Genomic DNA, 26,373 nt, shown 5'->3' on the forward strand with positions numbered 1-26,373 from the left:
CAGCAAATTTTAAGGGCCAGAGAGTAAATTAAAAAGGTTTTGCAGGCCCTACAGTCTCTGTCACAACGATTCCACTCAGCCATTGAAGCAGGAAAGCAGCCACAGACAATACTTAAAGGAATGGGCATGGCGGCTCAAGAGAATTTGGTTTATGAAAACTGAAATTTAAATTTCACATGATTTTCTCATACCATGAAATAGCATTCTTATTTTGACTTTTTCATTCATTTAAAAATTTGGAAACCATTCTTAACTCATGAACCATATAAAAACAGTGATGAGCTGATTTAACCTGTGGGTGATGCGGTCCCTGAAGGGGGAGCCTGGTGTGGGGCCTGCGGAGTCAGGGAACCTGGGCCACATGGGACGCCAGCACCCGCACTCACCAGATGTGCAGCTACGCATACATTACTTACGCCTCTGTGTCTCAGCTTCTTCGCCTTCAAAGCAGGGGTAAAGAAAGCAGCATCCGTCCTCTCTGGTTGTTGCGAGGAGTAAATGAGCAGGAAGTCTTGAACTGCTGAAACTTACCCCGAGACGAGCCTGGAGGAGCAACGGAGTGCAGGAAGCCGGTGTGGTGGGGAAAAATGTACGGTTTAGAGTTGTGAGACTTAGGGTCTAGTTCAAGGTCTGCTGCATGAGCTTTGGAGGGCAGTTTCATCTTATGTAGAATAGGAATGATTTTACTCCTTCTGTCAGGTGGGGGGAGGGGATGACATCATAAATATGATTGCATTTGGAAAAGAAGTTAACAAGGCTCTCTACCACCCACAGCCCAGATCTTGATCTCGTATACTATTCTCCCATAGAAGGAACCATGGCTCCTTGGAAAATGGCTGATTGAAGGACAGAGTCAATGAATTTGCAAGATAATCCTGGAACACCTTATATTTCTAGAAACAAAGAAAGAGCTCAAAATACACACGCATGCAATATTAGTGCCAAGTGGATGCCAGAAGCAACTGAAAGAGCTTCCGATGGCCAAAGCTGAAGCAATTAAAGTTCATTTTTTTTAAAGTAGTATTTTATTATGACCCACAGTGCATAATAAACATACATGAGTCCATATTGATATACATAAAGGATTGCATAAATAAATGATGGAGAAAGATAAGTCTCCCGTGCAGAAGAATTCCAAGTAATTTATATAGAAACTGCGCCTTCAAGGAGGGGAGCATAACCCCCTAATCCTTAACTGTGGACTGTGCACAGTGATTTTCTTTCAAACAGTACAGTGTGGAATGGGGTGGGGGAGGGGGCAGGAGTGGCTCTAGAGTGGATAAACCTGCTGAACGCCTCTGGGGTTGGGTGATCAAGGTCAACATCAACAGTGAGAAACCATATTGATAGCATGTACCCTTGAAATGATGTGCTGAGAATGACATTTTACCGATGTGGTCTCCCCCCTCCCACCAAAATATATATATTTTGGTCCAATCAGGATAAAAACTTTAGACAAATCTCAGCTAAGGGACACACTGCAAAGTACATGACCAGAAGCCTCTTAACTGTCAAGGAAGGTCTGAGAAACTGTGGCTGGGTTCCTGGAACAGTCAAAGGACATTAGATAAACACTAAGAAAAGCTGAATAAAATATGGACTTTAGTTCATTGTAATGTATTGATATTGGTTCATTAACTGTAACAAACGTACCATACTAATAAGTTGTTGACAGTAGGGGAAACTGCCTGGGAAGCACAGGGGCACTCTCTGTATTATCTTTGCAACTATTCCTTAAATCTCATAAGATAAAATGGTTATATTTTGAACTTAATATTAATAAATATTTATATATTCAAAATTAAAACCATACGCATACTATACATGTGGCATCCCTTATCATGCAGTTTTACAATCTTTTCCATCCAAGACAATGCTAATCTCTACAACATGGAATTCTTGGGCCAATTACTCTCTGTCGGGGTGAACTGCATTGCACAACAACTGGGATATTATTTTTTTAATCCTCACCTGAGGATATGTTTATTGCTTTCAGAGAGAATGGAAGGGAGAGAGAGAGATAGAGAGAGAAAGAGAGAGGGGGACATTGATGTGAGAGAGAAACGTCAATCAGTTGCCTCCCATGCGCACCTCAACTGGGGAGCGAACCCGCACAGCCAAGGGATGTGCCCTGACTGGGGATCAAGCCCTCAACCTTTTGGTGAACGGGATGACACTACAGCTGAGTCGCCTGGCCAGGGCTCCAGCAGTGTTATCGAATCAGTAGCCTCTGTGACTGGTGTCCCGGAGTTGTGCTAAGTACCATAGTACATAATCACTTTGTAATTGTTGTGCCTAAGTTTTATTATCCTCAGAACAGAGAGAGCTGTTGGGAAACATCAATCAGTCGATATGTGTAAATAAAGCATTCAGAACGGTTCCTGGCACATAGCAAACACGGTGTCACTGTTAGCTATCAACATGGTGGTAATGGTGGTGATGATGATGATGGCGCTGATGGTGATGGTGCTGCTGCTGATGACTTGGAGGCCCATCATTAGTAGGTATCTAGCTAACTCCTTTAAGGACCATTACAGAGCTGCTATTTAGTTAATTAATAAAAGGCACACGGCACACTTCTTACGCTGTATTCAGCCTGGGCCCTCTTTAACCAGGATTACCACCACGTTGCTAACTCCACTAAGCCTCTTCTCTTCCTAAATACAGTAATTGTGTCGGAGTCCTTACTAAAAAAGGAGGGGCAGCCAGACTGGGTCCAAGGCTGCAGCTGGGGGCGTCCCTTACCTTCATATCCACTCCCATCTGCATGCCCTGCCTGTTCTGTTTCCAAATCATACCCTGAATTTTCCCAGTTCTCTCTACCCAAGCTGTGCCCAGTGCTGGTTAAGTTTATGTGTCAGCTTGGCTGGGCTACTAGTCAAACACTAGTTCAGATGTGACTGTGAAGGTATTTTGTAGATGTGATTGTCATTAACAGAGTTGACTTTTAGGAAAGCAGATTACCCTCTATGGTGTGTGTGAGCCTCTCCAACCAACTGAAGGCTTTAAGAGCAAAAGCTGAGGTTTTCTGAAGAAGGAAGAATTCTGCCTCAAGACTGCAACATCAGCACTTACTTGAGTTTCCAGTCTGCCTCCTGCCCTATAGGTTCTAGACTCCCCAACTGTCAAAACTGCAAGTCAACTCCTTAAAATAAATCTATCTATCTAAACACACACACACACACACACACACACACACACACACACACACACAATATCTTGTTGGTGCTGTTTCTCTGGAGAACCCTGACCAAGGCAGCCATCTAGTCTCCCCCTCTGTACTGCCTTGCATAGAAGAAAGGGCAACCTCTAACCTGGGTCCAGCCCTGCATACCTAACACCACCTCCCTCACAAATTAAAGCTTATCCCCTTCAGTGACTTACATTGACACCTCAAGTGAAGGCCCAGGTCCTGAGAGCACGGCCTATAAGGCTCTGCATGGTGTGGTCCCTGCCCACATCTCACGGCCCTTAATCCCTACACTGCAGCTACAAAAGCCTTCTCTCAGCTCCTCCTACGTGCCCAGCTCAGTCGGACCTTAGGGCCTTGTGTTGGCTCTTGTCTCTGCATAGGCCCCCCACCCTTCACATGGCTGCCTTGACCTTCAGGTCACCTCAACAGAGAGCTTTTGAGTGTGAACCCCAGATTCTCTATCACCACCTCTGTTTGGTTGCTTTGTGCATATAACCCATTTAGATTTTATATTTGCTGATATATTGGTCTATAATCTGTCTTCCCCACTATACTTTAAGCTTCTCAAGGGTAGGGAATATGTGTTTTTTATTCACCACTCTATTCCCAGACTCTAGCACAAAGTTGGGGTGCATGAACAATTTGGTGGCTGAATGAATGGGACCCGGAGGCAACTATACAGCTCTTTCTTTCTCATGTCCCTCATCCATAACTGAAGGTGCTACCTTAACAAAGGGCTGGCCTCCAGCTGAACAGGTGACTTTGTTAATATACATGCAGCCCTTATAAAGCAAAATCTATAGTACAGGATTCATTATCTAAGAATAGCCAAGTTCAGGAAGCCTAGTTTAATAGGCAAAATTAATAAAATAGAAACTCCATTAGGAATACCCAAAGTAATTGTCCACAGCACAATTCCCAGTCTCTGCTTGCCTCCTCCTCTCAGAATGCACTGGCACGCCTCTCCTATCCTCCCCAGCCAAAACCTCCTTTCCATCTCTAGTGCACCCGACTTTCTGTCTCTATTGTGTAGATCAGCTTAGCTTTTCTTCCATAAATAAAGACTGCTTTTTTCTGTAAGAGAAGAAGATTGCATAAAAGATGGTTCAGAAATTACTAGATTCTCTTTGACCAGCTTGAGGAGGTATGAGAATCTGTCAACACTCCCATGTTAAAAATGTTTGTCTTCTTGCATATAACTCACAGTAGACTTCAAATTGATTAATGGAGTCTCCTTGGTATTTTCTTCTGCGATGTAAATTGCATTGCTCAATTTGTTAATGGAAACTGTAGACTGGCAGCCTGTGTGGCTCGCAGCATAATGGTCTATTGTTCATGCTGAGAAACTTTTGGCTGAGAAACAAAAAGTGGGGTGTTTGTTTTTCCCACATATTTCAGCCACCTGAAGGTTTCTTTGGGCTCAGGGTTCAAGACAGGAAAAGGCTGTCGAAACACGAGGAAGAACCCAGACGTAAACTGGAATCCAAGACTTGGCCATGTTCCAAGTCACATGTGTAAATATAATTGAGTTCTGGGTCTGATGGTTTAAGCAATGCTGCTTTTCAATAAATTATCTGCCATTATTAAATGCTGTGGATAATTTTTTGTGTTTGATATATGTGTTCATTCTTGAAAAACTGTGGCTTCCCTGCTCTGAGTGGCATTTATTCATTCTTCTGAGTTCATCTGAGCAGTAAGACAAAGAAATGCAAAGGGCTGAAATGAGAAAAGGATAAATCTGTTTTCTAGTCCCATTTCAAACCTGAGTGACTTCAACAAGGCAATTACCTTCCCTGTACCTTAATTTTTCAATCTAAAACAGGGTTAGCAATTTCTGTCTCTTACCCCAGGTCCCAAACATGATGAGATAAAGTCAAACCCACTTTCCAGAAACACGTTTAAAATGGAACCATTGCACATAGAAAATGTGTAATTTTTACATCTTCGACAAGCCAAATGACTGTTTAGGTTGTACTACACTTGATACCAGATCTCATCAGAAGATTTCATCAAAAGAAAAAAAATGGCCACTAGCTGGGCATTTATTAGTGGATGTTGTGCTGAGATTTGCGTTGTGTGGAGGAAATACCATTAGTGCACAGCAAGGAGCTGAGCACTCAGCACAAGGGTCATGTATTTGGGCACTGCATCCAGCCCGGGGAGCAAAGATAGTTATTAGTCACAGGCTATTGTGACTACAGTTGTTCTGATTATTGTAAGTGTTTTTCAGACCCCACAGACTCGAAGAAGTGTAAAACCAACCAAAGCTCACATTTATGCTACAACTGATATCAGAAAATGCTTACTGGCACCAGCACTGATAGAAGCAGTTTTTAAACAATGCCTTACCAAAACAAGCCTATTTTAAATGCTCTGAAGAATAAAGAAGTACAAGCTGCAGCTCTGGTGTGTGTGTCTGAGCTCTCCTGGTTCAGCGTTCATCACAGCCTGCAGCAACCAGGGCAGAGGCTCATCCCAGACCTGTCCCTGGCTGCTCATCCAGCAGGGAGTGGTCCACTGCAGCGGCAGTGAGCTACCCCAACCTCAAACAACGCCTAATGCAACAGAGTTAAGAACCATTTGTACGGGTTAAGGTTGGGTGAGTTTTATCAACAAAACACTTATCAGTGCCCACTAATAATTAGGAAAGCATGTCACAGACAAAAATGCAATCTTGTTCTCAGTGGGTTGTTATAATCCAAGGGGGTTTGCAAAGTTCATGCTACATTGGTAAAGACTGGACCAAGGTACCTATTGGAAAACAGCATCATGGCACAGTAGGGAACTGGGGGCAAGGTGTGCGGTGTGCAATGCATGCAAGCACATAAAATGCATGCTGCCTTTTTGCTGGGACACTGAAGCACCGGTAACCTAAGTGAAATATGTTCTGATGGGGCCAGGCGCCAGCTGCAGTTTGGCGCCACCTGGTGGCAGTTATCTGTTCAGACTTCACTAACCGGCCCTGTGGCTGATTGGAGTTTCCGAAACTACTGTGGGGATTACATGATGTCACCTGACAAGCTGCGACGATTGACTAGGGAGCAGAATGTAGATTCAGAAACTCTCTCACTGTCTCCCTGCTTCTTTAGGTGGAGTACATTCTCCACTCGACCCACAGGGTAAGAACTTCAACCCTGCACGGGAGCTCTGCGGTCACCGCCATTGTCTGGCTGCCCCTCTTGGCTCCACTCAGGAGACCGGTTCTCCTTCAGTCCTCAAAGCCCCACTGACATGGAGTTGTTGGCTGAGGTACATCTTACAGGATATTTGGGGTGTGTGTAGAGAAATCAGAGAATTACAGCCTAGGATAGGACTGTACTGTCTTTGAATTTACTCTCAGGTATGCATATCAAGCTGTCCTCACCACAGGAAATTTACTATTGGCTGTGTTCTTTCACAAGTCCCTGTGTTCAACTATGGAAACTCAAGATCTCTCTCTCTCTCTCTCTCTCTCTCTCTCTCTCTCTCTCTCTCTCTCTCTTTCCTGTACTCTTAGTAATTTTTTCTTACAGAGACCAATATAGCATTTTAACCCCACCCAAAAGTATGCTGCTACCTTACCTTGCCTTATCCCAAAGTGCAATAACGTCCTCAGCCAAACCAGCCCACCATCTAATTTGTTCTTCTGTCTCAACAATACAAAGCCTGCAGAAGCTTTATAATTCAGAATTTGTTTTTTCTTTAACACTTCCACCAAATAAAATTTTCAGGCAGAAGTGTCAGCCCCCTGCCTCCATCTCCATCCCCGCCCTGCCCCTTTAGCAGGCTGGAGGAAGAAAGGTGTGGGTGAGGGAGCTGAGTGTCTTTCTGCTGGAGACCAGTGTTGAAATACTTCTTCTTAGAACATTTCAAAACCCTGGAGCCTGTCTTAGCAACACATCCTTCTGGGGACCTTTGTCTTTGCCTGAGAATGCTGATCAAGAAAGAACCTGGCCCCGGCCGGTATGGCTCAGTAGGCTGGAGCATCATCCGGCACACCGAGAGGCTGTGGGTTCCATCCCAGTCTGGGCACATACAGAAGGCAACCAATTGACGTTTCTCTCCCACATTGATGTCTCTCTCTCTCTCTCTCTCTCTCCCCCCCCCTTCCATCCCCTCCACCCTCTCTCTCTGAAAAGGATGAAAAAAATGTCCTCAGGTAAGGATTTTTTAAAAATCTGAAACAAAGACATAAGGCCCTAGGCAGATCAGTAGCACCCACTGTTAAACTTCAGCATGTGAGTTGATGCTGGGATGGGCCAGCGAATTTACCATCTGGGAAGCTGCATGCCTGACTGCAAGTAATTCAGTCCATCCCCTGACCCTCTTTGTAACAAATGTGCAGTTCTGGAGATATTTTATTTTTGGAACTGAGTAAAATAATAAGACATTTGTACTACCATAGATAAAACATATACTACAAAGCCACAAAAATTGAGATGTGCAGAGCTGGCACTAGAAAGGAGGGACAGATCAAGGAAACAGAACAAAAGCCCAGAAACAGCCAAGTATCTGCATGAGTGTATGACGTACAAGTGCAATTTCAAATCAACAATGAGAGGATGGCATATCGAGCAATAGTGCTGGGAAAATTGTAAACAATTGTTAAAGAAAAAAAATGTGAAGCCTTTTTTCATAGGACTCACCAAAATAAATCCATGAGAGGCTGGATAGTTAAGTGCAAATAATCAAATAATTAAACAGAGGAAATCTAGGTAAATATTTTCATGTTTTGGGTATGGAAGAGGTCATTCTAAGTATAATATGATAGAAGCCATAAAGAGTTCTTAAAAAAAAATTTAAGATTTTATTTATTCACTTTTAGAGAGAGGAGAAGGGAGGGAGAAAGAGAGGAAGAGAATCATCATATGTGTGAGAGATACATTGATCTGTCACCACTCACATGCTGCCTACTGGGGACATGGCCCACAACCCAGGCATGTGCCCTGACTAGGAATCAAACCGGTGACCTTTTGCTTCTCAGGCTGGTGCTTAAACCACTGAGCCACCAGCCAGGGTGAGTTACTACAACTTAATAAGGATAATATGAACAACCCCAATGTAAATGGAATAAATTATACATGCAAACAAGTCACAAAAGAAGAAATAACAATGACTAAATAACATAATTGTAAAATTTCAATTTACCATGAATCAAGAATATTAAATGGAAAGTAAGGAAGGATTCATAAGTTATCATGTTGTCAAAGACTAAAAGACATCCTGATGCCCAGAGCAGTCATGCAGAGAAAGAGAAACCCCATAAAGTGCTGCTGGTAGCATAAATTGGCATATATTCTCTGAAAAGTGACAATACATACCAAATCTTTAAGGGCACTCAATCCCAACTGACTAATTCTTGGCAAGTAAGAATGAGAGCAAAGACATATATTTGAATATTATAATTATAGCACTAATTAAATATCAAAATACAGTTAAGTAACTCAAATGTCCAAAATAGAAGGCTGGCTAAATAACTTCCATGAAACAGAATATTGTCTTTGCTGGTGTGGCTCACTGGATTGAGTGCTGGCCTGCGAACCAAAGGGCCACCCTTTGGATTCCCAGACAGGGCACACTCCAGGGTTGCAGACCAGGTCCCCAGTAGGGGGCGTGCAGGAGGCGATCAAGGATCAATGTTTCTCTGCCTTTCTCCCTCCCTCTCTCTCTAAAAATAAATAAATAAAATCTTATTTTAAAAAGGACAGACTGTTATTACAGTCATTAGAAGTTTCGTTACAGAAATATATTTATTGACATAAAAAGTTGTGACATTGTGTTAAGTTTTTAAAGTATTCTAAAGCATGCTTGTGTATGTACAAATACTAAGTCTGCATGCATAAAGATAAAATTCTATTAGAATTTGTTTCTAAGTGATGGGATTATAGGAAATTTAGAAGGTTTTCTTTTAATGCTTCTCTGTAATTTCAAATCCACAATGAATAAAGATAGAACTTGTGTTGAAAAAGCTATTGACTACAAAATGAAGACGTAAGAAATGCTCCGGCCTCCAGGCTCTGTGCCTGCAGAACCTACCGGGGCAGGCGCCAGTGAGCTGCCATGGAGAGCCAGCTTCCCACTGGCTGCGGTGGGCCAGGCGAGAATCCTAATGTCCTCCAAAGCTTGAGATGATGTCTTTTTAGGAAGTATTTCCATGGTGCTAGTTTTGTGAAGGGGACTAAAGAGGAACATCAAGGACAATATCATCCAGGCAAGCAGATACAACAGAAAAAGGAGCCTGGAGACCTCCAGGAGGCAGCACAGGGCAGGGGGTGGATTTTGTGAACCCAGTTTCTCTATGAATTGAATGATGCACTTGAGAAGTCTGTCTTGATTGGTCCCCTATCCCATCCTACGAGAGGCCAACTGGGGGGACGGGGGAGGCATTTCTGCCCAGAGGTTATGGCTGGATGCAGTGATCCTGACTCTTCTCTGAACAGGGCGAAGGACATGCACTCACCTCACTATCACCCTGGTGGAAGGGGCGAAGCACAGGAGACAGTTCAGAGGCTTCCTTCCCCAACTTTTCACACACACAGATGTCCTCCTTCAGCTGCTGCTCACTCTTCTCATGGTCTGGGGACACCTGAGGACTCTAAATCTAGTCTCCAGACATCCAACTGCCTGCCCTCAGGGTCAGCTTACCAACTCCTCCAACAAGCCTGCTCCTTCTCCGGGGTCCCCATACTAGGGACAGTTGGCCTCATTCTCTCACACAGGCCAGAAACCCAGCTAAATTGCCCCATCAGCAGCCAGCATTTCCTCTCAGCTACGACAGCCCTTGAGGCCCTTCCCCTCCTCCCCATTCATCCTGTCTGCCATGGCCCTAGCTTGGGTCATTGTCTCTTCCTGCCTGGATCCCCACACAACACCCTAAAGGCTGGAGCCTCTAGCCTTGTCCACCTCCATCCATGCCCCACCAGCGCCAGAGCACAAATACTTGATCAGATCACTCCCCACACCAACCCCATCTAAAACTACTTCACGGTCTCCCGTCAGCCTCAGAATGAATTACTAATGCTTCAGCCTGTAATAAAATGCCCTTCATGATTTGGCTTCTGTCCACGTTTTTGGCCAAGACTCCTGATGCTTCCTCATGCAGCCCTGTTCCATTCAACTCAAACCACGCCCCAGCACCCTCATTATGCCAAGGTCTTCCCTTCTACCTTTGCACCTGCTAGTTTCCCTACCTGTAGCGCCTGCCTCCTGCTTATTTATCAGGGCCTGGCCTGGCAGCACCTCCTCCAGGAAGCTTCTCTGATCAGCTGGATTCAGAGTCTCACTCCTGCTTTCTCATTACTCTCTATTCAGTGAGTAACAAAACACCTATTGTATTCAGAGTAATTTTTTAAAATTTTTTACATATTTATATTTTATATATACTTATAAAGGCCCCTCACACCCCTTCTCAAAGTCTCCACTCCTTCTGAAGAGGTACTTATTGTCCATCATTTCTCTGTCCTCACCACAGAATAAACTCCTGGAAAAAAACCAGATTCCTGGGGACTCTCCTCCTTGTCCCCAGCCCCAAGCACAGGGCCAGGTATATAGTTAATGATTAGTACATCACCTCCAACAGGACTGCCAGGGTTTTGGGATTTGGCTATAAAGTCTGAAAGCAAGTGAACCAAGAAATATAAGGGTTTTGCTTTTCTTTACTACAAAGAAACTCCATTTACCTGCAAAGAAGGAAATTTTTTATAGGAAGTAAGAAGTCAAGCAGGTAAATAGCATCCTGCTTGAAGCAGAGACAGCCTGAGGGTTGCTGGAGGAAGGACAAGAAGATGGAGCTGCTCAGTGCGGGTCAAATGAGGGATGGCTGAGAAGTCCAAGATGCAAAGAGGGCTCTGGGGACGAGCGAGCTCCCTTGCATTTCCAGGATCAGGAGGCGGATTCCACTTGCTGCTCATGGCCTCTGGTGAAGTAGTGAAAGCTACAGGACCACAGGTTTTGATTCAGTTTAAGGAGCAACGTGTCAGTCACAGGCAGCAGCATAAGGTTCAGTGACAGCGAGTCAGCCCTGCCTGCACAGGAGAATCCCCTGGGGAGCTTCTAAAAGTCTGATTTTCAGGCTGTGCCACAAACCAATTTTCAATGGGATGCTGTATAGCGGGATCCACACCCTGGAATTTTTCAATGCTCTCCAGGTGACATGCAGCCAAGACTGAGAGCTGTGTGTTACAAACATGAACTTGCACAGGAATGACCAGGTAATCTTGTTAAAATGCACATTCTAGTTTGGTCCATTGGGGTGGGGCCTGAAAGCATGCATTTCTAACCAGCTGCAGGGTATCCCTGGTGAAGCTGGCTTTCTAGCTACTGACCAGCATGTCACAGGGAGTGTCAAGAAAAAGATAGAAGGTTACAACTTACGGCTATTGCAGAGAAGGCTTATGCACTGAATAGAGACTGGAATTACAACAATGCTCTTCAACCTCCCTGTAACAGCTGCAATCTTGCGCCACCACTGCCAAACATAATTATCCACAGAAAGCCAGTATATAAACCCAGCAAGGCTGAGCAGTCTTGTAGAGGAAAGGTGGGGAGCCCAGAGCCCTGCCCTCTTGGCTTCCTCCCCCGACCCCACAGCACCCCAAATCTCCATGAAGTTCATTAGAAGACACCCTAAATACTATTTTTAAATGATTTTATTTATTTGTTTTTAGGGAGAAAAGAAGGAAGGGCAAAAGAGAGGGGAAGAAACATCAATGTGTGGTTGCCTCTAGAGCACCCCCTACTGGGCACCTAGCCCACAACCCAGGCATGTGCCCTGACTGGGAATCAAACCAGCCAGCCTTTGGTCCGCATGTCAGCGCTCAATCCACTGAGCCACTCTAGCCAGGGCCACCCTAGATACTATTTAATAAATGTATCTATCTTCATTTCAAATGCTGAGGATTATTTCAGAAACTGGAACTGCTGATGCTTCGATGATGAGGGGAGTCTAGCCTAGTGAACCTTCAGTGAGCCTGGATTAGTGAGCATTAAGGTATTAAGGTGTTAGGGTCAGGATAATATCTGCAGAACTTGGGGCTATGCCATCTGTATTCAGCATGTTTATCCTGTAAAATGCGTCAAGCCCGACTCATTGCTTAGAGGAATGAGCTGGAGAGAAAAAAGACAAGAAGCTGTGACATGTACCTTCCTTCTGAAAAGACTGATAAGTGCATTGGCAGGATTTAATAATCAAAATCAGTGTACATCTCATCAAGTGGGAACCAAGCCGTCCCTTCTGTCGTTGTTAGTTGTAGTCACTCCTGACGCTTTCTCTGGCTCATTTCTGGTGCATCCCTGACCCTGATCTCGTCTCCCAACGCAGATATTAATTCTGAGCACTGCTAAAATCATGCCTTGCAGGAACCTAGGGAATATCACATTCAAGAGCCAAAAAATGCATGGAGCGTACAAAACAGGATTGCACTAGGTTCATTAAACGGCTCTCTAAAATAATAATTTTGGCAAGAAATAAAAAAACAGGCTTACTTCCAATTAACTACAGGATATGGTAAAAATTTCTCCAAAAAAAGTGTCAAAGGGGAATAAATACATTTATTTTCATTTTCTTAATGATGAAATTTTATTGATTTGATCTACAATCATTTAGAATTTTTAACAACTTAGACATTGTTTGGATAGAGTATTTGCAATGTCTTTATCTGAGCCAGAATCAAGCAGATGTATTTAACCTTTGATCCTGTTCAAACCCAAACTTCCAGGCTGTTTGTTTGTTTGTTTTGAAGAGGGATGTTGAGGAGTACCTGGAGAGGGCAGAACATTGCAAACTGTGGGACCCAGCTCATCTGAAGTGGTGTTTTTTTAATTAAATTTGTTTTATTGTGATAAAATATACCTAACAAAATTTACTACTTTACATTCACAATATTGTGCAACAATCACCATTATCCATTTCCTGATTTTCCATCATGACAATTTCTGTACCAATTACTAATCTACTTTCTGTCTCTATGAATTTGCTTATTCTAGATATTTCATACAGGTGGAATCATACAATATTTGTCCTTCTGCGTTTGGCTTATTCACTTGGCATAATGTTTGCAAGTTTTATCCATGTTGTAGTATATATCAGAAATTCTTTTCTAAGGCTGAATGATAGTCCATTAGATGTATATGCCACATTTTGTTTATCCATTCATGTATTGAGGGACATCTGAGCTGTTTTAACCTTTTGGCTTATTGTGAATAGTGCTGCTGTGGGTTTTAGAATGGTTAGTTTGCATATTAAAGACATAGTAGCAGGAATTATCTCTAGGAAATAACTGTCCTGGGGAGTTGTTAAAATATCAGATACAGCAACTAGAAAATAAGGTTAATGCACACTTTAGTGAGGTCATAAAATCTCAAATAGTAGAGTCCCAACAGGTTTGCAGACCTTCGATCTAAAACAGCAGGTCCTAATGCCAGCTGTATACCAAGGTAACTTGGAGAATTCTCTAAAATATGCTCCCACATTCAGGCCAATTAAATGAGTATCTGCGGGCACTGATCATTTTACAAGTTCCTCTGGTGATTTTCATGCCCTTTAGGGGCTGCATAAAACAGTGTTTCTTAAAGACTAAATCCAGATGAGCAGCAGCATCACCTGGGAACTGGTTATAAAGGTTGATTCTCAGACCCCGCCCCAGAATTGCAAGGCTGGAAACGCTGGGTGTGGTCCAGCCCTCTGTGTCTGTGCAAGCCCACCAGGTGATGCTAAAGCTGTATCAAACTGGAGAACCACTGGTCCAAGTTAAGGAGCATGGGTGTCTTGTCTGTAATATCTCCCATCGTGTCCCTGACTCCAACATGGACGCTCTGTGCTCTGAGGCAGTGACCTTGGTAAGCTCAACTAAAATGTTTTATCACCAAAGAAGTATCAGTCTGCATAAGGCAGGCTGTTCTTACAGGTAGGAAAAGAAGGTACAGCCTGGAGGTTCTCAGAATACATAGCTACTGCTTTGATTCCAGTAATAGGGAAGGGGACTGAGGTGAGGTAGGAAACACAGTGTACAATCACTGCTGCGCTGGCTGGAGAGCCCAGAGGCTCCCAAAGGAAGTGACAATAAAGGGGGACCTTGAACATCTGGTGAGACTGGGGCAGCCTGCACAGAATGGATATGCTTGGCTCCCTGCTTTGCCAAATCTATGGTTTGTTACTTAAAAACTCTCAAAGTGTCTCCAAGTTGCAAATTTTAATATTCAGAGGCCTGGCTTTGAATATTAAACTGTGGGGCTTTTCAAAAAAAAAAAAAAATGGTTGAAAGCAGAGTATTGGTAAAGGAGAAATTGAATAAGTGGGTTTCCCTTATTGAAAAAACTTCACTGTGGAGAATAAGCATAAACAGAATGGAATAAAATATCATTGTGTGACTTTTTTTTCATTGACAAAAGCTGATTCTGGATCTTTATTCTAATCCCAGCTCCTCTTCTTACCAGCTGTGGATTTATACAATTTCATTAACTTCTATACATCAGTTTCCTCTTCTACAAAACGGAAACATAACAGTACCCTCCCAATCATTTGTTTTCAAGATTAAATGAGAGTGCTAGCAAAGTGTTTGGCATTGCACTGGTCACTCAGTGAGATCCAACTCCCACTTCTGCTATGAATACCATCATTAACATTATTAACACAGTGACCTAGAGTGAAACTCCCAAAGTATTAGCTGTTATTATTATTATTCCCATTAAAAATGCTGAGCCTCTCCATTAAACTCACATCTGCAGAAAGGGCTATAACTAGCCAGATTTGCCAATGACCCCTTGAGAAAAAATATCCTGTCTCAAAATTTGAAAAACTTATTTGGATGTCCTACTTAGAAAGAGCCTTGTCTGACAGAGCAGGATAAATTATGCTGCTGTGACACACCCCCAAAATCTCAGCAGTTTGACACTGCAAAGAGTTATTTCTTGCCCATGTCCCAGTCAAACTCAAGTCAGTTGCTGTCTGAACTCCAAACAGTGACTCAGAGACCCAGGCAGCTTCCAGCTGGAGATATATTTTAAAGAACCAGACTTAGGAGTGGTTTGCACTTTGTAGCTTTTTCCCACTTATCCTAGTCTTGGATAAGTCTTATCTCTCTTCTCCAGGCTAATTAGTCTTCTGTCTGTGACTCCATTTGTCATATAGAATGGACTAGAGCCCAAAATCATCATGGTGGCTCTCATCTGAAGGCACTAGCTGGTCTACATCCCTGCACCAAAATCAAGTCTAAGTGTAATCTGAAAGGTATGAACTGGGCGGTACAGTCACCTCCTTCTTTCTAGAGCATCTACTTATAATGATGAAGCTTGAGGCTGCATTTTTTGGGGGGAGGGAAGGAGAATGACAGCAATATTGAATTCAACATTAAAATTGCCATAGGTATACAATGGATTCGATTCCCTTTAATTAATGTTTATTCTTCTCTTTCCGATCTGAACAGGAATCTTCATTATGGGAAAAGTCCACTAAGAAGATATAAGTTGACGAGATTTGCTTTCTCTGGTTTACCCATTAAATATATCACCCATTCATCCAGTGCAGGTTGCAAGCCTCTCTTGGGTGTGTCTTATCATCCAAACATATTAATGGCAAATGCTGAGAAAGGTAGCTGTCAAGCTTTGATCTTGTTTCTTAGACCGACCCATCCCATCCACTTTGCTGCAGGTACCACATTTGCGTGACTGTTCTGATCTACTTCCTCCCCCTGCTGGTGATCGGCTACGCATACACCGTAGTGGGAATTACACTGTGGGCCAGCGAGATTCCCGGGGACTCCTCTGACCGTTACCACGAGCAAGTATCTGCCAAGCGCAAGGTGAGCAACGGAGAGGCACAACCTAAGCCACCCTGGCAAAGGCAACAGGCTGGCAAGCATATGGGCCCCGGAGCCTCACAAGGCTCAGAGGTAGCAGGCACAAAGCATCCCTGGGTCTAGGGAACAGCAGAGGGGACAGGAGGGGAGGGGAGGGGAGAGGACAGGCCCTTCTTCAGTGTACTGGTAACCTGGGTTTGCCCCTACAGTGCGACCTTGCTTGGCCTTAATAGTAATTGCAACCTATCAAACCATTAACACACACACACACACACACACACACACACACACACACACAGTATTTAACCACGAAAGCATTAAAGAGTTATTTAATCCTCTTTTATTATTCATTTAAAATTTGGCAAAATAATGCATTTATTTGGTGAAAACATAAAAAGTATTGTATTCAAAGGAGCCCCAGTATGGTGGTGGGGAACAGGTCAGGGGTTAGGAGGGTCGTACTGGAGCAGTTCTGTATCCTGATTGTGGTAGTGTTTTCACTCATCTATACATGTAATAAAATTTCATAGAATTATACACTTCCCAAAATGAGCCTGTGTAAAAACAGGCAAATCCAAATATAGCCTGCAGGTTTGTTTCTAACACTGCACCCATGCCACGTGGTATAGTTATGTAAGACGGTGTCACTGGAGGAAGCTGGGAACTCTCTGCACTATTTTTGCTACTTCTTGGGAGTCTTAAATTATTTCAGAATGAAAAGTTAAAAAACCATACACAGAGTCTTACCGTGAAAAGGATCCCTCCTTTCTAGTTTCTTCCCCTACCCAGGTCCCAAGTTCATGCTCACAATCACTATTGTAGCCATCATTATTTGTTTCTTATTCATAAATATTATAATGCATTTATAAACTAAATAAATACCAATTATTTTCTTTCTTCTTTTTTCATGCAAATAGTGAATATACACTTTTTGCCCTTCACTTTTTTTCATTTAAAAATATCCAGAAAAAAATATCCAAAAGACCTTCAATAAGCAATATATAAACAGATTTCTCATTCTTTTTTTTTCCTTTTGGTACATATTTGCATAATATTTCATTGTGTGGAGGCTGGGTAGTTCTTCACTGATTTACTGGGGAGAGAGAAAAGGTCAGTGTTCAAAAAATCTTGTGAATCCCCTTTAAACAGCTGATGCTCCCCTCTGGCAGCTGTCCAAATCCTGTCCCTTCTCCTTCCCTCCTGCTGAGATTCCAAGCAAAGAGCTGCCCTAGCTCATTGCCTCTCCCCCTCTGGCATTTCCCCACTTCCTCAGTCCTTGCTTCTTGAACCCCCGTTCCCCTTGGCTCATTAATCTGGCCTCCCTTTGCTTCTGTACTCATTGCCCAGAGAATGATATAACGTGATGATTCTCAAACATCAGTGTGCATCAGAATCAAACACAGAGGGAGTCTGTGTCCCACCCTCAGAGTGTCTTATTTGGTGAGTCTGGGTGGGGTCCAAGAAGTAGCATTTCTGACAAGGTCTCAAGAGATGGTGATGATGCCAGTCCTGGGGCCACGCCAGGGCCATGCCAGGGCCGCGCTCTCAGAACCACTGCCATAATCCGAGCCCTTCGGTAACAGATATAAAATGTCCTTCTTCCTCCTCAAAAGGGGTTAATTAGAAATACTTCCCACCGCATACTGCACTATGTGCAGTGAGCGGGTGGTGGGAGAAGAAAGAAAGTAGCCATGAGAAAAGGAGAGCGTGCTGGTGTCTCACCCGTCTCGCCCTCTGCCAGGTGGTCAAGATGATGATTGTCGTGGTGTGCACTTTCGCCATCTGCTGGCTTCCCTTCCACATCTTCTTCCTCCTGCCCTACATCAACCCAGACCTCTACCTGAAAAAGTTCATTCAGCAGTTCTATCTGGCCATCATGTGGCTGGCCATGAGCTCCACCATGTATAACCCGATCATCTACTGCTGCCTCAATGACAGGTGAGAACCCCATCCCCCAGACTCTTTCCAGGGACCACAAGACCATCTGTCTATATAATAAACACCAAGCTGCCAAACTAAATGAGCAAACCTGGCTGTGAGACAACAGGGAGTGCTGGGAACTGCAGCAAACCAGGCACCCCTGCTGATTATCACCATGGCAGAAATATGAGCCCAGAGTGGACATAGTCTTCTTTTCTAAAAGGAACCAGAAATCCATGTTTGTGTGATATCTTCTAACTTTTAAACACTGGCAACTAAGTCAATGGGAATGGGGTGCAGATTAAAAAAGTAAACAAAAAACAAACAAACAAACTTCTGTGCTTGATGCACATACAGCAGGTCCGCTAGATGGACCCAGCCTGTGGCCTGTGAGTTGGCTCACTCTGCCCTGTGGATTCATCGCACAGGCGCAGTGCGTGGAAGCAGAGAGGCAGTCAGTGTGAGTCAGGTCGAGAGAGGGATACTGAAAGAACATGATTGGCAGAAAGGCATCCTTCAGACAGTGAACGATATGAAGGAAGGGACCGAATTGTCCTGTATTTACTGCATAGTTACTAGCGCAGTATAGTCCACAGAACAAACCTGTGGTGAATATTTTATTTTGATGTTGAGTGACCCATAGCTGGCTGACCCTGCACCAGTGAAGGCAGCGTAGTCTAGTAGCTGCCCTCAGGAAAGACGTATTTCACCTGAACCTGAGTTCTAGTGCTGGGTTTGACTGTAATGACCAACGTTTAAATCTATTTGGCCTTACTGTCTCCAGTTGTCAATTAATTTTTAAAATAATAACACAGAGCTATGCTTGGGGGTATGCACATGTTGAAGAGCTGGTGCAGTGGTGGAAGGCCTTCTGAAAGCAGGCTGCGCCCACATCACCGCTCCCCTGCTCTTCCTCCAGGTTCCGGCTGGGCTTCAAGCATGCCTTCCGGTGCTGCCCCTTCATCAGTGCGGGTGACTACGAGGGGCTCGAAATGAAATCCACGCGCTACCTCCAGACCCAGGGCAGTGTGTATAAAGTCAGCCGCCTGGAGACCACCGTCTCCACAGTGGTGGGGAACCAAGAGGAGGAGCTGGAGGATGGCCCCAAGGCCACGCCCTCATCCCTGGACCTGACCTCCAATGGCTCTTCTCGCAGCGACTCCAAGACCATGACAGAGAGCCTCAGCTTCTACTCCAACATGCTCTCCTAGACCCCGCAGCCTTCAGCAGGGGCAGCCACCATTGTCTTTGTCCTGCTTCACTTCATGCATGGATAATTCCTGGGTCTGGAAACCATCCAAAAACCTTGGGGCTTGTAAAAAGAGTCAGAATGGTTTAGGAAAAACATTCCATCATGGAGTCAAATAACCTGGATTCTTCCATTTGTTGCCACCCCCATGCTGTGACCCAAGGCAAATCATTGAACTTCTCCGAGCCTGTAAATGGAAAGGTTGTGCTCAATGTTCTCTACAAACCATTCCATGGTTCTAGAATCAACTTTGGTCACATGTAAGCCCTCATTTCAAGATGAATCCGGCAATGTAATAATAGATCTAACTGATCTGCTTGCCTGGAGCCTCTGTCTCACTTCAGTAAAGTCATTCTCAGTCAAGCTCAGATTACCCTCCTTTAGCTGGTAGAACCAAAGAAGGAACCCTAGAAAATCTGAATGAGGAATTTAACGACAAGCACTTGTGAAAAGAAGACAAAATCTGTCTCTTTTTGGCACCTCGATATTTTAGGGCATTTAACATCATGGGATTGAGAGCCTCAGATTCATCTGCATTCTGTCCCCCAGTGACTGTCCTGAGCAGCTGATGTCAGTCACAGGCCAAGAGTCAGGAGAGCTGTGGTGTACTTAGTCTGTCTGAGCCTTTCTTTCCTAATTTATAAAACTGTGGGGCTGAACTAGATCATCTAAGTGTCTCTCAAATTTTAACATTCAGGGGTTCAATGATTGTATGAGTTTTTGTTTGTTTCACCGAAAAATGATGGTCTGAAAAAGAATAGGAGAACAGAGTCCAGTGACTTAATACCAAGCTCCTAGAGACATAGCAACTGCTAAGACCACATGTCAACACCCATGTCAAACATTCTCTGATTTGTCCTAAAATGTGAGTACTTTTTTTCTCCTGGAAGGTTTTAGCCTTTAATAGAGCTGAGGTCTTGGTGTCAAAGCCTGAATCTCTCCACCAGGTTTTGGCAGGCAGAGCTTGCAGCTGGAGATAACATCAGGGAAACTAATTTGTGGGCTCCCTGGTCTGGCCTTTTGGGTGTCTTAAGACAGAGGCACTAGCTTTACACTAGCATCACGTAGGTGCTCAGATGCCTGGTGAGCAAGGGGGCTGGACACAGCAGCAGCACCTTTGGGAAGAGGACACCTTGCACCTTCCCTTTAGACTCTCAAATCTCTCCCTTCCTGCCACCCTGGCTTTGCTGACCTTCTGTCTATAAGAGGTGGGACAACACACTGACCCTACAAGGTCAGTTCATCTACAAAGATCCATGAATTAATGCTTCATGTCCCAGTACGGCTTTGGGATTTCCATCAAATGAGCATGCAATTCCTTTCTGGCTCCCAGATCTGTCTTTGTCCTGAAATGGCTGAAAACAGAAACTTCATGTAACACCCATGAATGTCCTCCTTGTCATCTGAAGAAAGATGCACTTGTGCTGCACCCATGATCTGGAGGGAGAACAGCACTGTTCACAGGGTTTACAGCCTCACCAGGCCTGCTGGCTCTAACCCGGCCAGGCCACAGCAGGCAGGCCTGGGGGATAGTTGTAGAGCAGCAGTATAAGCTGGAAGGACTTGAGAACCATGCCTTGCAAAGCCTCATGGGAAGGATCAAATAAATTAAGTAAAGCGATCTCAATGCAGATATATGAATGGAAGAAACAATTTAGGGGCAAGAAAAGTCAGTGCTGAAACCATTTGTCATATTTCCAATAAAGAATTGTGCCATTTATGTATGGGTGATTCTCTTCAGATGGCTATAAAGAACCAGCATGATTATAAGAAGAACTTAAGGAGAAAGTTTTAAGGACTTGGGGACATCTTTGTCTATGGACGAGGTTGGAGTTGAATTCAACAAGAATCATGGAGTACTTGCCCTGGACTTGGCCCTGAGCTGGGCACACACAGCTCCTTCCACTCTTGAGGAGCCGTTGTTAACTCACCAGTCCTAGTGGGTCAAGACCACCCAGCAGGCGTGGAGGCAGCTGAGAAGCAGATTCTTCTCAGGATTCTGAAGACCCCCACTTCATATGTATAATCAAGTGAAGGGCAGAGGAACTTTTGCAGTGAGAGTTCTCTAAGATAATTTTAAGGGAAGCCACCAGTAAATCCAGGGGACCTAGCAAGATATTGTTGGACAGCATCGTCACTGCACATAATCAGAGTGCGGGAAGGTAATGGGCAGTTTCGAATATGGCAGAACATCCCCTCTGAAGTAGCCCAGCGAGCCTTCCTCTGGCCCACTCTCCAATGGCCACTTACCTTACAAAAAAAGTCATCAGCTGCCACATATGAGAAACACCATGATTTGCACTGTGCATGGGGCTCAGTCTTATAGAAATGTGTCGCCTTGTGTTTCTCTTCTAAGTGTTTTCCCTTTGTGTATTATGCAGTAGTAATAGAATATAAGACATCATGGGGCCAATCTTTGTTGTGTTACTTCCAAAATATGGGATCCAATTACTGTCAATGTGTTCCCTGTATTGTGCCAACCTTTTCTCCTCCTCACTGTTACAAAAAGAGGAGTTGATGTATGTCATGGACACGCAGTCAGGTCATAGTAACTAAGGGGTGGGGAGGGGAACTTTTATGGGAGGAAGTAAAGAGCAGGAGTCCTTGTCCTCTCCCCCAATACCAGAATGCTGAGATGTGCTGGAATGTCTTCTCTCTTGGAAGGACTGAGGAGACTTCTAGGAAAAGGGGACTCAGGAGCTGATCTTATTGACTCTGCTTTCTGGAAGAATCCTGTATATAAGCAAGGTCATTCCTGAGATTTCTGTTTTCCAGCCTGGGATCCTGGAAAGAATTTCCATAGAGAAATAAAGTATGTGTTCGACTATTTCATGCCTCTGTCCCATCTCCAGGGAATCTCAGCACCTTACAGGAGGCTGAACAGGGTGGTCCTCTGAACCCTAACCGCTTGCACAGTCAGGAGAATGAAACCCAACACCCAGCAATCTTCTAACTCTGTGGCAAAATGAGTTGACAAAATGTGGGGACTGTGTCCAAGTGAGGATCTGGGAAGGTAAGGTGGGATTATGGGAAGTGACAACAATGTCATATGTGAGAAGAGCTGTGTCAGTTCAGAGCGTCCTGAAGCAGATGTCAAGGCAGAGTTAGAAGTGCAAGAGATTTATTGGGGGAAATACTTGGGGAGAAGATAAAGAGGAGAGGAAGCAAAGGGCAAGAGGATAAATCAAAGCCAGAAAGAGCTTCATGGGCAGTGAGTGTACCCTGCTTCCCTCCGCTCTGTCCCACATCCTCCTCATGCACTGATGCTGTTCTTCAAACCCACATGTTGGCATGGTCAAGAGACAACAGCACTGGAACACGGCTTTCCTCTGGAGTTTGCTCTTCCCCTGGCTCAACCTAGAGGCTGGAGTAGCAGGGGAGTCCAGACACTGCTGTGCAGATCTGGCACCTAAGGAGAAGTGGGGAGGGGGGAGTGGGCAGGAAGAGCCTCAGACTGGGTGAGGCTCGGAGAAAGTCTCAGCTTGCCAATGGGTGCTCATAGATGTGGCCCATATTGGCAAAAATGGCCAGGCCTGGTACCCCTGTTGCTGGGGCACCAGCTGGCTGCTCTCTGGGGAGTGAATGGTCTGTGTTTGAACACCCTCGTGGGTTCTGAAGGCACAGCAGCTGATGGCCAGCAGCGAGCAGTCGGCATTCCCACCTGAAAGGAGATCTGAGCCCAGACCCCCACAACTGCCACCAGAGCTTTGGTCAAGCCTCCTGTGTTTAGAAACCACATCAGGAAACCTTTGGTAGGATTTGAAATTTTAATGATAACCTCTGTCAACCCTGACAACCTATACCAACTTCCGGGAGTCACTCTGTCCCACCTCACCACTCAAGCCCACTCCCTCAAAATAGCCATAAGCAGCTGTTAAAGCTCTTAGTGGACTTGAAATGGCAAAGCCTGGGGAGGCATTGAAAGAGGGAGTAGTGAGGAGAACATACTAAGCCACCCGATAAATTCTGTATTAGAAACAAATAACAAAGATATTTCTATTTAAACTAACGCAGCTTAAACTGGGATGCCTGGATAAGCTTCAATGAATCCACAAATCCCCTTCAAGATCCCCACAAATCACATGTCAAACAGTGTGTGTGTGTGTGTGTGTGTGTGTGTGTGTGTGTGTGTAATAAGGGGTGCAAAACCTGAATCTTCTCAGAAAAAGTCATTCACCCTTGGCTCTCCAGAGAAGGAGGGAAACTAAGCTACTCAGGGCAGAGGGGTGTGGAGCGGGAGACCGCGAGAGCACAGTGAGAGGCAGATGAGCCCCAGGAGAACCGGAATCACTGCCAGGAAACTGGAAACAGTTTTGGAACAAAATCATAATTCACCACAGGCTCCCGGAGGAGTTAAAGCTGTAGAATGTCATTAGAAATGTTCGTGTCAGTAAAAATACCAAGTTCATGATTAAGAGGTATGCTCTTCTCTGTGAGAAGATGAGTATTTGTTAGCTGAGGAAAAACTAAGTTTAGTTACAGGTCAAAAAATAATTCCAGCTGTGGAGTATGGACATTCCTGTGAAAATGCAAGGACCTCCTGTGTCAGCACAGATTACACACCAGGGACACTTGACACTCAACCTTAGGAGCCACTCTGGTTTTGGTAACAACCCTCCCCTCCCCCTCGCCTCCCCATCACCATGGCTCTTCAAATCTCTTCCATGGAACGTACACAATCTCCTGAGCTCTAGAGCCTGAGAGCAGGATTTCGGTCAAGGCCCCAAGCCAAGGTAAGCAAGGTGGAGCACACCAAGAATACTTCTCTCCTTCATCTTCAAAGGTGAAGGCAGCACCTGACTGCAGAAACGGCTTTCCACTGAATCCCAAGCCAAGGTTCTGAGATGCCCTCATGCATCTCTCCCCAGTTCAGGAGAAGAGAGAGGAAGAGAATGAGGCCATGCATGAGAGGGCGTTCTTCACAAGCTGCATATTCAACACAGTGGCTGTGACTGCTGGTCCTGGCTTCTCTCTTAACCAGAGCAGCTAGTAGAGAAAGACTGCCCGTTAGAAACAGGTGAGGAAGGGGCATCAGCACTGACATGAGTGGATGGGTGGGCTGCTCTGGCCCTGTCACCCTCAGGCGGCATGTTTAGCATGTGTATCCTGCCAGCTTCGAAGATTTTCATGCAGACAGATTCTAAGCCAGGTCCTCTGTATCGTGTGCACATGTGTCTTTTTCTCTTCTTTCTTCTTTCTATGCCCAGTTTCCTGTTGTTCTCCACTCTCTAGTCCAACATTGTTCTCATCCTTGGAAACCTCTCCTAACACTGTCCCTGCTAAGATCTCTAGGTTTTCTCTCCACAGCTCTGGATGCCTTGCTGCTTCACTCATTCATGAAGAGAGGATTTGGTATGAAAGTTAGGAGACACCATCCCTAGCAAATCCTCTTTTCCCATTTTCCCAAGTCCCCCACTGCCCACTCCAGGTATATGCCCACCCACACTTTTCCTTCATCCCCTAATCCCCGGCTCCCACTCACCCACTTTCTCAAGCCCAGATGGCTCTCAGAAAAGTGTTTCTGACTTAGTTCCAACACTTAAAAGAAACAGCTAAAGCAACAGATCCAGCCTCTAGGTTGAGCCAGGGGAAGAGCAAACTCCAGAGGAAAGCTGTGTTCCAGTGCTGTTGGCTCCTGACCATGCCAACATGTGGGTTTGAAGAACAGCATCAGTGCATGAAGAGGACATGGGACAGAGCAGAGGGAGGCAGGGCACACTCACTGCCCATGAAGCTCTTTCTGGCTTTGATTTATCCTCTTGCCCTTTGCTCACTCCATGCCCATTGCCCTCTTGTTGTATAAACACACCTGGAGAAGTACCTGTTTGGGTAGAAGTGTCTTGTGGCGCAATAACTACTCCTCAAAGATGGCAGCCACAGGGGCTAATCCAGCTACTCAAAAACAGATGCTGGGGGGGAGGGGAGAGGGCAGGGACTGGATGAAATAAAGTCAAGGGATTAGCCAAAGAACACATATGCATAACCCACATAACAGACCATAGTGTGATGGCCTGAGAGGGGGCTGGAGGGTGGGTGGAGGTGGGCGGTGGGGATGGGTAGTAATGGGGACATCTGTGACAGTGTCAACTACAAAAATGAAGTTCAAAAAAACAGATGCTGTTAAGGACAATTATAAGCATGGGTCTGTTTTAACCTCAGAAATTTGAGGATAATCCAAACATTTGTACAAGAAGAGACACAGACCTTTTCAGTTTATTTTATACCTACAAGGATCTGGCAGCTGATAATTCAACTTCATCCACTGAATATTTGCCTGGCACCACGATACATCAAGCGCTCTAAGCAGAGTTTGTAAATATAAATTTCAATAGCACGTGGTCCTAGACCTCAAGAAGTTCACAGTCCAGAAGGGGCAGACAGATAGATGTTCCATAGTCCAGTGGGAAGAATGTCAAAGCAGAGATGCCAGGAAGTGCTCTTGACGTCACAACCCCCTTAATGTTGTTACAAGGCAATGAAGTCTTAAGCCCAATGTTTTCTTCCATGGAAATGCACACACACTCACTCACAGAAAATGTTCGCTCATTACATTGACTTCTAAAACCTCCTAAGTTTTCTCTTATCTGATGGGCACCTTTGCTTCTTTAGAGTTGTGAATTTCTAAATTCCTTAATTATGTGTCCCCCTACTGATGATTTTTTTTTAAATTGTGTCTACTATTGATTTTAAATTCTCCCAAATTAAATGGTCACATTCTATTGGGACTCCCTCAGCAGTCCCAATGGAATGTGACCATGATCTCTATTCCCACCTTTCTCTGGGTGCACAGTAGGGCCACAGGACTGCTCTCTGCTGCCCTCTGCAGACCCTCTTTATAAAAATGCACAGGTTAAGGGTTGAAAAGAAGCACCAAACACTGAGACTCTATGCGCTCTGTCAGCAGGTGGGGAGTTCACTTGGAAGTGACCCAGGAGTCGATGTTATGACCAGGATTTTCCTGTGTCTGGACATTGTTTGGGTTTGGATTAAAAAAAAAAAGAAGAAACACAAGAGAACATGCAGGGCCTGGAAATAAGGACTTGTCATAATTTTACATATAATCATTTCTACTCCTGTTCCCACCAGAACTCCCGATATGATCACAGGAGCTGTGCATGGGGCTCCACAATGGGCCCCTCATCCCCGTCTCCCTCCCCCTCTATGCTTTGAAGATTCTGCATTCCTAAACTGTGATGGGCTTTCTGCCAACTCCTGGATGTCCCTGTGCTGATCTTAAC

The 26,373-nt window shown here is 44.6% G+C and overlaps 1 protein-coding gene across 1 annotated transcript in view; it reads left to right on the forward strand.

The window, feature by feature from the left end:
* Positions 1 to 19,097, forward strand: part of TACR1 (tachykinin receptor 1) — a 142,652-nt gene extending 123,555 nt beyond the window's left edge. The window contains exons 3-5 of the mRNA XM_054593549.1: positions 15,819 to 15,969; positions 17,708 to 17,904; positions 18,806 to 19,097. Coding sequence (XP_054449524.1) covers positions 15,819 to 15,969; positions 17,708 to 17,904; positions 18,806 to 19,097 — 640 coding nt within the window. The remainder of the gene's footprint in view (positions 1 to 15,818; positions 15,970 to 17,707; positions 17,905 to 18,805) is intronic.
* The last annotated feature ends 7,276 nt before the right edge of the window (positions 19,098 to 26,373 follow it).

The sequence above is a fragment of the Pteronotus mesoamericanus genome, unplaced genomic scaffold, assembly GCF_021234165.1.
Source record: "Pteronotus mesoamericanus isolate MK-2021 breed Mesoamerican mustached bat unplaced genomic scaffold, CSHL_Meso_final scaffold_45, whole genome shotgun sequence".
Classification (NCBI taxonomy): domain Eukaryota; kingdom Metazoa; phylum Chordata; class Mammalia; order Chiroptera; family Mormoopidae; genus Pteronotus; species Pteronotus mesoamericanus.